Here is a 13,291-nt window from a genome sequence, read left to right on the forward strand (position 1 = left end):
ACTCCGCCTTTTTCACTTCTATCGTTCAACTGTGATGCAGGAATAACGCTGGGTGATCGGCTACTGTAAGACGTTCCTTTAAAACAAATAATTTATATATTAAATACGTAATTACCAGAGGGAGACTTTGTACAAAAGTCGATTGCTTGAGTACCTCTGTCCCATTCGTGTGTTTCGGTTTGAAGGGTGGCATATGGCGTGAATTCACAGGGTACAGAGGAATAACATCTGAGTCCTCAGGAATGGCAACGCATGGGGGGTATCATGGGCGAAACAGTATACTCTGTTATGTCCATGGTACTGCTCATGTCTATAGGCGACGGTTACCACTTTCCATCAGGTGGACCGTCAGCTTGTTTGCCATTTTAAGTTGTATAAAAAAAAAGTATACATTTCTCAAATCAAAGGTTTAGAATATGCGAACTGGTGTTTGTTAGAGATAGGTAGCAATAACTATATCATCGTCATCATCTCAGCCTCTAACTGTCCACTGCTGACCATAAGCCTTCCCCTTGGGGAGTTTAATCAATAGTTGCTACGCTTGGCAGGCGGATTAGCAATCGCAGTTAGTCTTTGGACATGTTTTATTAGGGACGCTGCTGCCCATCTCTCGCCTACCTTTAGTCGCTTCTTACAACATCCACCATTTCACCAATCCACCATTTTACGGCCTATTCTATGCCGGGATTACGCGGCAATATTACTTACTTAGTGCTTATTACCTGATAGTCCCGGCCAGTTTGTTTCTCTATTACTTTGGCTCCATGAATTCCACAATTGCAACAGTTTTTTGAAGGCAGCATACACTGAAATTACAAAATACAAATGTAATTTATATGAGTGCAAATTGTAAGGGAAATAAAAAGGTTTCCATTTTTTGTTCAGTAGTAGATATTAGAAAATTTATAATTTGAAAAAATGGAAAAAAGTTTGAACGAAACGAAAGATGTTAAATTTTTTCCAAATTCATCGTTCCTCGCAGACGATTTATGTAAAAAAACTACCTTTTACATTTTCAAAAATCAAAATAATTATAAATTAATATAACAATTGTAATATATAGCGGCATAGGATTTTTTTTATACAACTTAGAATGGCAAACAAGCTGACCGCCCACCTGATGGAAAGTGGTAACCGTCGCCTATACACATGAGCAGTACCATGGACATAATAGAGTATACTCTGTTATGTCCATGATACCCCCATGCGTTGCCATTCCTGAGGACTCAGGTGTTATTCCTCTGTACCCAGTAAATTCACGTCATATCCCACCCTTCAAACCGAAACACAGCCAAGCAAACACAACTGCTTCACGCTTGAAACACGAATGGGACAGAGGTACCCAAGCAATCGACTTTTGTACAAAGTCTCCCTCTGGTAAGGATAGGCTACCCCTACCTTTCCTTTGTGTTTTGTACCGTAAGAGGCGACAAAGGGAACTTAATATATTAGTTCCTCTTAAAATATTACTAAAATCTAACTGCGGTTGCCATGGGGGAATGGGATTGTTAGTATCGGGTTGAACAAGCTCCATTTCTACCAATATACTCTATCATGTCGACCTCCACGCGGTTCCCCCTTGAAACCATCGTGGTTAATTCATGTCAAATTCTTCACGATGGGCCAACTGACCTGCCTTCATCTTCACCTATCATCTATCACTGGTGCCTAGCCAGCGTATACTGATAACGCAGGCGGGTTTATCGTTCCATTTTCACCAATAAAAAAAAACTGCGCTTGCCAATTCGTCTGCTAAGAATGGCAACTAGCGGCAAAACACTCCAATAGGGAGAGGCCTGTATTTTACAATGATGAATACACAGTATTATATTATTACCTAAGTTTTCAATGTCAGCCTCAGCTGTGGCTTGTTTCAAATTCTCTTGGGCTGTGCTGAAATCAAAATAGTATAATTATAAATTCGAAAATGCTTCACATTGCAGCTTACAACATTTTACAGCTTAAACAATTTACAGCTTATTTCCTCAGAAGTACACACACATACATTCAATTTACACTCTACACACAGGGAGCACATTATTTCACAATTTTCATTATTGCCAATTGTTATAATTAGATATACTAACTTTATATAAAATCAACATTCTATATGTAGCACTAAAAATTTTGCTGAACTAACATTATACTATGAAATGAGGATTGAGCGCTGTTGTCTGAGATACAGGTTTTATAACCTAGTTCAGACACAGGTGTTTGAACTGATCCAAATGTACAAATGAATTCGTATCTAGTTTTACTGTAATTTCCAGTGCTGAGTTTGTTACAATCATGGTTATGCAATAAAGTTATTATTATTATTATTATTTCTTTAGAAGTAAATTTATAAAGTATATTTATAAAGTAAATTTAACTTATCACCAAAGACTGAAGAATGTTTAAAGTTTTTTTTTTTTTGGGTATTTTCGTTTTTCGGATTGAAGGGTGGGATATTACAGTGAAATTGCATAACACATAACTCCAGGCAACGCGTGAAAGGTACCATGGGCCTATATAGTATTGTATATTCCGCTATGTCCATGGTACTGTTCATATCTATAGGCAACGGTTACTATTTCCAATCAAACGAGCTGTCAGTTTGTTTGTTATTATACTATATACTATATGACTTGTATAAAAAATATAAAAGCCAATCATATAGACTAAGAATTATAATAGAATTTGTTCACGAGCCTGTCGATCGAGTATATAGCTTGCTAGATGGTAAGCCACCACTGTAACCTATGAACAAGTTTTTTTTTTATACAACTTAGAATAGCAAACAAGCTGACGGCCCACCTGATGGAAAGTGGTAACCGTCGCCTATACACATGTGCAGTACTATGGACACAACAGAGTATACTGTTTCGCCCATGATATCCCCCATGCGTTGCTATTACTGTGGACTCAGGTGTTATTCCTCTGTACCCTGTAAATTCACGCCATATCCCACCCTTCAAACCGAAACACAGTCACGCAAACACAACTGCTTCACTGTTGAAACACGAATGGGACAGAGGTGCCCAAGCAATCGACTTTTGTACAAAGTCTCCCTCTGGTAAATAAATTTTAAATTCCTTACACAAGTTTCCCATTAACTGCTATGATTGTGGAGCAGTGTGTGTAGGGACAAGGATGTATGATTTGTCTCTAGTTTCAGATATTGTGTTACCTACATAAGTTACCCAGAATAGTTTCTTGATTTAACTGTATTGTTTTTAAATGAGCAAATAAAAAATATGAATGTATAAATCATTAATTACCTCTGCCATGGATTATTTAGTGTAGGCCTTTCTGTAAAAATAAATATTGTATAATTATTTATTTAGTTTGGTTCACTTATATATTTTTTTATTAGATTTATATACCAACAATAGTGTCCACTGTGTCTACATTTTACTTTTGCCCTTCATAATCATCAATTCAGCCTTTACCTGTCCATTGCTGAGCCTCCCCTTAGGGGATTTTGCCAATAGTTGCCACGCTTGGCAGGTGGTTTAGAAACCGTAGTCAGGCTTTAGACATATTTTAACACATTCAATGCTGATTGCATTATAAGATGCATCCCTGTATGCAGTTTTTAGTAATGAATGTAGTAATGTGGCCATACATCTTGAGTAATTGAATATTTGTAATTAAGTATTATATGTATTTTTTGATAATATTGATAACAAAAATTCAATTATTTTAGAAAAAAAAAATAATTTCACGGCGCCGTGTACTAGGCCTACGGAGGTATGGGCGGCCAAACACACGGCGCCGTGTAATTACTTCTTTTTCATTGTGTAATCTTTAAATTACGTTTTTCATATTAATTTATTAAATATTAAAGGATATTACAAATTAAACAAATTAAATAATCACCATAAGTATAATTGCAGATAAAAAAAACAAACAATTGTAACAAAAAATAATAAAATTATAAATGTACTTCAAAGAAGCACTCTATGCAAAAGCCTGGTTTTCCAATGCAGCTCTTACATTCATATAAAGTAGCAACTCGGTTCTTCTTTTCTCTGCAACTTTTACATTCTTTTCTTACTACTTCTGTGATAGTTCTCGTCTTGTTACCCTCTTTTTTTTGGCGCGTCTTAACGTTCTCAATTTTGGTTAAAATATGTTTAGTTGACATTTTTTCTGCTGTTTGTGGTGGTTTTGGTAACAGTTTTTCCAAAATATGTAAACGGAAATCATACAAATATATTTTGCTATTTATACTATATTTATTATATAAAAGGAACGCATTACTTAAACTCATCTGCAGTGTGTGGAAGAATATCTTTTTGTACCATCGCATGGTTTTTCTTTCACAAGGGTAATAAGAAAGTATTTGATCTTGCAGATCCACACCAGACATAAAATTGTTGTAATGTATAATTGCTGATGGTTTTACGAGAACAGCGCCTCTTTTATTTGTGACTTCCATCATCTCATTGTCGTGCTCTGTCGATATATAAAGCACGTTTCGCTTATCTTTCCATTTACCTATATGTACACCATTTAAAAACAAAGACTTATTTTCTCCTTTACGCAACGTGACAGTACCAAGTTCTATTGGATTACCTTTTCGATTTTTATTTAAAGTACCCGTACAGTAAGTTTGGCGATTTAATAATTTGACAGCTAAATCGTACGAGTTATAATAATTGTCCATATAGACACTGTGTCCCGAGTCCAATTTCTCTTCCAGTAGCTTTAAAACTATTTTTTGAGTGTGTCCTATTCCGGACGTATCATCACCTGCACCACCGTATATTTGAAATTTGAGGACTGTGCCATCTGATTCTGCAAGTATGTATAACTTTACGCCATACTTATGGCGCTTATTTTTAATATATTGCCTAAACTGGAGACGTCCACGCCATAACACCACCGATTCATCCAGAGAAAGCTGTTTGCCTGGGTAATAAATTTTATTCATTCGGTTGTTAAAATGATCTAATATCGGACGAATTTTGGCCAGTCGATCTTCTTCATTTGTTTCAGATGAAAAATGGAGGCAACGCAATATTATCATAAAACGGTTACGTGACATATATTGTGCAAAACAAGGTATATTAAATAACCAATGCTTTTTCCAGTAATCGCTGAGTCGGTTTAGCCGGATTGTACCTGTGTGAAGAACTAACCCAAGGAATGTTAATAATTCAGCTCGTGTTATGTCTTTCCAGGCTATTATTCGCGAGTGTTGTCTAACACCAGGTGCATTAAGTACTCGAGTAGCATTAGCATTAGTTTCATGCACTATTAAATCTAAAATATTATCATCTTATAAATCATCGTTAAAATATCTACTATTAACTGGAATGCCTCAAATGGATCAAATGGAGCTGGAACTAGTAACTCCTGGGATTTGCTGAATTTTATAATTTTCATTGTCCCTTGTGAACTCCAAAAAGATGTAGCTCCTTCCGTAGATGGTTGATTGTCTAGCCTCAGAACTCTATTTTGTGAAGTTTCGACTGAAGCTGGTGATCCTGGTGGCAAGATTTGGATATCATCACTGGGAAAGTTGATCGATGGAGCATCGGACATTAACATGGATACTGATGGTGTACTTGTAACATTTAATAAATGGCCTGATATATCAGATAGCTCACCATAACCTTGAATGATAGATGGTGAGGTTGCCATGTGTCGATCTGGAGATATTTGACGGGTAAACGTCTCTTCAGGTTTTGACGTCTTCTGGCGACTTGGCGACTCAAATCTGTCCATACGTTTTTGTATGATACGACATCTAGTATCAAAAATACTATCAGCACTGTCGTCGCTAACCTGCTCTTCATCGTCCTCGTCGTCTTCATCACAACATTGAGAGAATTCAGCTTCCACACTTGAACACTCAAAGTCATCCAGACTACTGTCAGCACTAAAACTACGGCCTCTTTTAGCCTGGAAACCCGAAGTTAATACGCTACCAGAGCGTTTCGAAGGACCTGGCTTGTCAGTCATTTTACTGTAAAAAAGTATATTTTTCAATAGACTGTATTTTGCAAAGTAATAGTTCGAACCCTAATCCAACACTAGATTTTAAAAGATTGTTAGTTTATGCATATGGCCACGTACGTTAAATACAACTATTTCAACGAGCGGAGCGGTACTGATGCATAGAAAAAACACAGTCGCAAGACACGGCGCCGTGTGCCCGGCCCCGCGCCCCTCCACGGCGCCGTGTACTCGGCCGTATACATCTCCACGGCGCCGTGTATTTGGCATTAAATGTGTTAAGGGGGATGCTGCTATCTACCTTCGCCCTCACTTAGTCGGCTCTTACGACACTCACGGGATAGGAAGGGGTGGCTTAATCAATGCTGGAACCACACGGTAACTTTGGCCTTTATTCCATGTTATTTTTAGCTAAAGTAAGATAATATGTTTTCATCTTCCATTCATCTCTATTTGCAGTCATTTCAGCATTAACTCCCTTTCTGGTCATTTTATCTGATCACCCAATTCATCCATCTTTTTAAAATAGGAGGAGGTTTTCATTACCAGTACAGTTGTGTTCTTTTTTTATGCTCGTTACCTCATAATTTCGACAATTGTATACCGATATGGAATTTTTTTTTTATCTGAAGGCATATATTTTTTTATACAACTTAGAATGGCAAACAAGCTGACGGCCCACCTGATGGAAAGTGGTAACCGTCGCCTATAGACATGAGCAGTACCATGTACATAACAGAGTATACTGTTTCGCTCATGATACCCCCCATGCGTTGCCATTCCTGAGGACTCAGGTGTTTCCCTCATCATTCCTCTGTACCCAGTAAATTCACGCCATATCCCACCCTTCAAACCACAGTCATGCAAACACAACTGCTTCACGGTTGAAACACGAATGGGACAAAGGTACCCAAGTAATCGACTTTTGTACAAAGTCTCCCTCTGGTAAATATACTTTCAGATTGGTCCTATAGAAATTTTATCGAAATTGATTCAGCACTTTTGTTTTTCGAACAAAATTATAATGCTAGACTAGCTGGTCTGTTTAATGGCCTTTTTAATAGGTGAAGATGGAATAGTAACCGGTAATCATTATACGCTGGCGGAGCACCTTCAGGAGTAACTTCTTCTTCTCAATATCACTTATCTATTTAAAAACTTACAAAATTTCGTAAGAATTGATCGAGCGGTTTCAAAGATTAGCGTAAATCAAAATCGTGACACGAGATTTTTGTATCTTTTATTTATAAAGAAAAATTTTGTCTACTACTTCGTACACGTGCATTTCGAAAGTATAAAAACCAATAAAAAATATCATTGTCAGATGCTGTTTTCAAAACTTACACTAGTTTCTAAGTTAGACCTTCAGAAACATAACTGTAAAAATCGCATCCTATTTGGGGTAGAAGTTTTTGCGTGATACCAGAACAAACATAGAGACAGACAAAAATTATAATATATATACTAGCGGTCCGTCCCGGCTTCGTACGGGTGGACATTTTTATATTTAAAAAAGTGGCCATTAAGGCTGCACACGCGACGGAAGCTTAAAAATGAAGTGACTTCTCCCGTTTTCCCAACATTTTCCTTCACTGCTCTGCTCCTATTGATCGTAGCGTAATGAAAAGTATACTATAACCTGCCCAGGAGTATGAAGAGTAATTGTACCAAGTTTCATTAAAATCCGTCGAGTAGTTTTGTTTCTATAACGAACATACAGACAGGCAGACAAAAATTTTACCGATTGCATTTTTGGCATCAGTATCGATCACTAATCACCCCCTGATTATGTACAGACATGGTCAAGTTACAATTTTATTATATTTGAAAAATAATAACTAACCTGGTACTCCAAGTGTCCCGTAGGTTGCTGTTGATAAAACTACTGCTTCTGGTCGATCCATTGCATTATCTATTATTACTACATTTTCACCTGGTTGTTCAAATAATACCTCTATCGGTTCAACTTCTGTTGTGGTTGGTTGGTATTGTATCACTGGGGATACCATTTCATCTATTATAGATTCTAAAGGTCGAATCCTAGGTCCAAGTGAAGATTCTAATGGTCGAATGGTGGAACTTAGTGGTAAAATGTTAGATTCTATTTGTCGAGTGCTAGGTCCAAGTGAAGATGCTAATGGTCGAATTCTGGAATCTAGTGGTAAAATGTTAGATTCTAGTGGTCGAATGCTAAGTCCAAGTGAAGATTCTAATGGTGAAATTTTGGATCCTAGTGGTAGAATGTTAGGTTCTAGTGGTCGAATCCTAGATTCAAGTGAAGATTCTAATGGTCGAATGCTGGAATCTAGTGGTATAATGTTAGATTCTAGTGGTCGAATGCTAGATCCTAGTGGTTGAACACTGGATGTTAGTGATTGAAGAGTAGATTGCAGAGGTCGAATGATAGATTCTAATGGTCGAACGCTAGATCCTAGTGGTAGAATGTTAGATCCTAGTGGTTGAACATTGGATGTTAGTGATTGAAAGGTAGATTGTAGTGGTCGAATGTTAAATTCTAGAGGTCGAATATTAGATGTTAGTGGTTGAAAACTAGATTGAATTGGTTGATTATTAGTCACTGTCGGTAGAATGATAGATCTTAATGGTCGATTACTAGATTCTAGTGATCGTATGTTAGATCCTAGTGGTTGGAAATTAGAAATCCTAGATGCTAATGGTCGAATGCTAGATTCTAGCGGCTGAATGCTGGATCCTAGTGGTTGAATAACATCGTAATCCTGTCCATAACTCAGTCTTGATTGTGGTGATTTCCAATACTGCCCTGAAGTAACTGAAGGGATGAGACCATCACGAGGCCAGTCCATTCTTGCTGGTAATGTTTTAGGTAATGAGCTTGATTGTAATCTGGCTGGGCGTACTAGTCCCACAGGCCTTGGCACTAGTGGCAACCATGGATTTTGCCATGCATATCCCTGAGGCTGATCGTTCCACGGTCCTGTTAAAAATTCACGATATCGTTATTTTTTCAAAATCTAATTTCTCATAACACAGAGGAAGACTTTGTACAAAAGTCGATTGCTTGGGTACTTCTGTACCATTCGTCTTTCAACCGTAAAGCAGTTGTGTTTGCATGACTGTGTTTCGATTTGAAGGGTGGAATATGGCGTGAATTTACTGGGTACAGAGGAATAACACCTGAGTCCTCAGGAATGGCAACGCATGGGGGGGTATCATGGGCGAAACAGTATACTCTGTTATGTACATGGTACTGCTCATGTCTATAGGCGACGGTTACCACTTTCCATCAGGTGGGCCGTCAGCTTGTTTGCCATTCTAAGTTGTATAAAAAAAAGTAATATATAGTTTGTTATCCTCTAGTAATATAGCATTCTATAGGTAGAGAAATATTAAAAATCGGTCAAGCAGTTTTTGAGTTTATTCATTACAAACAAACATACCTTTCCTCTTTACAATGTTTCCAGTACTGAATTATTGCAGTGCTTTCACTGTAACTTCCAGTGCTGAGTTTCTTACAGTCATGGTTGTACAATAAAGTTATTATTATTTTTTAAATTCTACAAAAATTCACATCTCCCCCCTCTTAAGGAGAGGAGATGGCAACTAACCCCCGGCAGAAGCACAGTCGGCCGGCGTTCAGGGCCCCAGGGAGAGAAACCGGCGTAACAATGCGGGCAGTAACTAAGAGCACCGCTTTCTGCATCTTTCCCGGGAGTGAGCCGCCTCGGAATCCCAACCGTCTGAGATGTTGTTCCAGACTGGTTGGGATGAGACCGTTCACCGACATAACGATTGGAATGATTTCGGTGGACGTCACCCCCACATTTCGGTCACCTCGTGAGCCAGGTCGAGATATTTTCTCTTCTTCTCGGTTTCGGCTTTCACGAGCTTCTCGTCATGCGGTATGGTGACATCCACCAAAAACACCCTCGAGAGTGCCCGATCCATCACCACGATATCAGGTTTGTTCGCAAGAATGGCCCTGTCCGTGATGATGGATCGGTCCCAGTGGAGCCTGACGTTATTATTATTATATAATTCCTTTTTATTAGTATGTATATATTATAAATGAAAATAGAAATTGTCCTACCTTCTGTAGTTGCTCCATTTATAAAGATCTAGAGAAAAAGAGAAACAGTCTACGAGTATGACAAATCGTCATACTCGTAGAATACTGACGGATCCTTTATATGTAATATTCGTCAGATCCGTCAGTATTCTACGAGTATGACGAATTCACTAGCAGTCACTACCTTTTTTCTTTTTTTTTTTGTACAACTTAGAATGGCAAACAAGCTGACCTGCCACCTGATGGAAAGTGATAACCGTCGCCTATAGACATGAGCGGTACCATGGACATAACAGAGTATACTGTTCCGCCCATGATAACCCCCCATGCGTTGCCGTTCCTGAGGACTCAGGTGTTATTCCTTTGTACCTAGTAAATTCACGCCATATCCCACCCTTCAAACCGAAACACAGCCATGCGAACACAACTGCTTCACGGTAGAAACACGAATGGGACTATATTATGTAACATAAAAAAAAAATGTAACTATATTTTTTTTGTAATGACTGTTTGAAGCAAAATAAAATAAAAAAAATCAAAATTATGAATGTACTTACACTGAACGCACATAAACAGGCAACTATAGCCGGACCACTCATCTCGTTCTTGGTTTTTTTTTCGTTTTACAAACTAGTTTTAACCGACTGATTATCTGATGGTCTTAACGGAATTTTTATACCACAAGTATTTTATTAAACAAACATTAGTTTACCATAAATTATTTCCGCTTCAACTGTACAAACTTGTCGATTTATTTATTTGTTACAGAAATATGATAATAGCAAAGAATTTTCAAATGTCAAATCATATTTAAGCTCTATGTTGTTAGACGAAGGAAGTGTTTTTTTTTTTTACACCCCACCTGCGCTATCGGTATACGCTGGCAGGGCACCTGTGAGTGACGATAGATGAGGATGAAAGGAGGTCAGTTAGCCCATCGTGACAAATTCCACTAGAATTAACCACGATGGTTTCCAGGGGGAGCCGCGTGGAGGTCGACCTGATAGGGTATATTACTAGCAATGGGTTCATTAGACCCCATTACTAACAATCCCTTTCTCCCACCAAGGAAGAGTTAGGTAAGTGTTTTATCGTGGCTAGCAGTTTCCCATGGCTTTGCCAGCGCGATTCGCTACATAAAGTATTTTCAATTCTAAAAATAAAATTAGTGGCGTAGCTTTTTTCTTCTAATGAGTGAAGATGGTGAAGCAGTTGTGTTTGCATGGCTGTGTTTCGGTTTGAAGGGTGGGATATGGCGTGAATTTACAGGGTACGGAGGAATAACACCTGAGTCCTCAGGAATGGCAACGCATGGGGGCGTATCATGGGCGAAACAGTACACTCTGTTATGTCCATATTACTGCTCATGTCTATAGGCGACGGTTACCACTTTCCATCAGGTGGGCCGTCAGCTTGTTTACCATTCTAAGTTGTATAAAAAAAATATTTTATTTAACTGTATATTATTTATTGAAGGAGATCTCTGTCAGAGATAAGTCCACCCTTGCTCACAACATTTATAAATACATTATTTTATATATATATATATATATTGATATAATATGAATAGACATTAAAGGAACTGAATTAAATAACTGTACTATTTGTCAATTTACTCAAGTGTACAATAAAAATGTGTGAAGTTTAACAATAGAATAAAACTCCATTCAGTGCAAGTCAATATTTTAAATACAAACAAAGATTTAGTATTAAAAATACTAGATACTTTTCTGACTTCGTTCGCTTTTTTATTTTTTTATATTTAACGAAATATATGTTTATTTTTTTTTTAAATATTTCTCAAAAAGATGAGTTACTTAATTCGTCTGTAACTTCAATCGATTTTAAAAAAAAGAGAACGTTCTAAATCGTCATCATTCCCATATCATATTCTTTGTCATAGTTTTTAGTAAAAATAACCCCTTTTTAAAGTTTTTTGTCAGGTGTTCTACACGAATAGCCTGTCGGTCAACTGTAACCAAAAAACTTACTTCGAGTCCAATATAATAATGCCTTCAGGCCACTGTTGGGGCTACCTCGTCGCTGTAGTGCGTCACACGTGTTTGCACGAGAACATACGGATGATTTTTACGCAATACGGCGCAAACGTATTGTTTCGCTGTTAGGTAGGGTGCGTGTTAGCTAAAACAGCGTCCTGAAGACAATTGCTGATAAAATGCACTGTCCCATCCTAAAATATTGGGTGGGACAGGTTATCAATCCAAGAGCGTCATGACCGCTCATTTACTAACATAGGTTAAGTCAATTTATAACTAACAAAATGGGCCTTATGTAGTCTGATTAAATATTATTATTATTTTTAAATTTTACTAAAATTCTCATCTCAACTCTTAAGGAGAGGAGATGGCAAACTAACCCCCGGCAGAAGCACAGTTGGCCGGGGTTCAGGGCTCCAGGGAGAGAAATCGGCGTACAATGCGGGCAGTGTCTAAGAGCACCGCTTTCTGCATCTTTCCCGGGAGTGAGCCGCCTCGGAATCCCAACCGTCTGAGATGTTGTTCCAGACTGGTTGGGATAAGACCGTTCACCGACAAAACGATTGGAATAATTTCGGTGGACGCCACCCCCCACATTTCGGTGGAGTAATATAAACAATAATCCAAGCACTTCTTGAATTTATTTTTACAAAAACGTCTTACACATGCGTCGTCGTCGTAGTACTCCTCCTCTATCTTCCTTTTTCTCTCTATCTCCCTTCCACACACGTCCATCTCTCTCTCTCACTCATTCTAGTTCGTAACTATTCACATCTCTCATACTATCTCGCTTCTACACATCATACTCACCTACCTTCCTCACCTATTCTATCTCAGACCCACATATATATGTATTTCATATATATAGTATAACTTTATATATTATAAGTAGTGTTTATGTGTTATATGTGTATTTCTTATGTATTATTATGTACAATTATTTCAGTATGTTGCTATAATTACGTCACATATTTTTCACCACATCCGCCCTTCATACGCTTTCTGTTTTCACCTAATGGTCAGCTGGTAGAGAATGCCATATGGCATTAAGCTCGCCACTTGTACAAAGTTTTATTGTGCAATAAGGAATAAATAAATAAATCAATATCAGCCTTTAATTGCTGAACAACCGCCACCCGAGGGAGACTTTGTACAAAAGTCGATTGCTTGGCTACCTCTGTCACATTCGTGTTTCTACCGTGAAGCAGTTGTGTTTGCATGGCTGTGTTTCGGTTTGAAGGGTGGGATATGACGTGAATTTACAGGGTACAGAGGAATAACATCTGAGTCCTCAGGAATG

At 37.9% G+C, this 13,291-nt stretch overlaps 2 protein-coding genes across 2 annotated transcripts; both read right to left on the reverse strand.

Moving 5' to 3' along the window:
• Positions 1–3,854: 3,854 nt before the first annotated feature.
• Positions 3,855–5,193, reverse strand: LOC116413612 (piggyBac transposable element-derived protein 4-like). The gene has a single exon (XM_031913719.2). The coding sequence runs from the start codon at positions 5,030–5,032 to the stop codon at positions 3,917–3,919; it is 1,116 nt and encodes a 371-aa protein (XP_031769579.1). The 5' UTR covers positions 5,033–5,193; the 3' UTR covers positions 3,855–3,916.
• Positions 5,194–7,784: 2,591 nt separating this feature from the next.
• Positions 7,785–10,629, reverse strand: LOC113520042 (uncharacterized). The gene is made up of 3 exons (XM_031911793.2): positions 10,552–10,629; positions 10,016–10,043; positions 7,785–8,902 (listed from the first exon to the last, which is right to left on the reverse strand). Exons 1-3 carry the CDS (start codon positions 10,591–10,593, stop codon positions 7,785–7,787), a joined length of 1,188 nt encoding a protein of 395 aa, XP_031767653.2. The 5' UTR covers positions 10,594–10,629.
• Between the last annotated feature and the right edge of the window lie 2,662 nt (positions 10,630–13,291).

This window comes from Galleria mellonella, unplaced genomic scaffold (assembly GCF_026898425.1).
Source record: "Galleria mellonella isolate WM207_F2 unplaced genomic scaffold, CSIRO_AGI_GalMel_v1 utg150, whole genome shotgun sequence".
Lineage (NCBI taxonomy): Eukaryota > Metazoa > Arthropoda > Insecta > Lepidoptera > Pyralidae > Galleria > Galleria mellonella.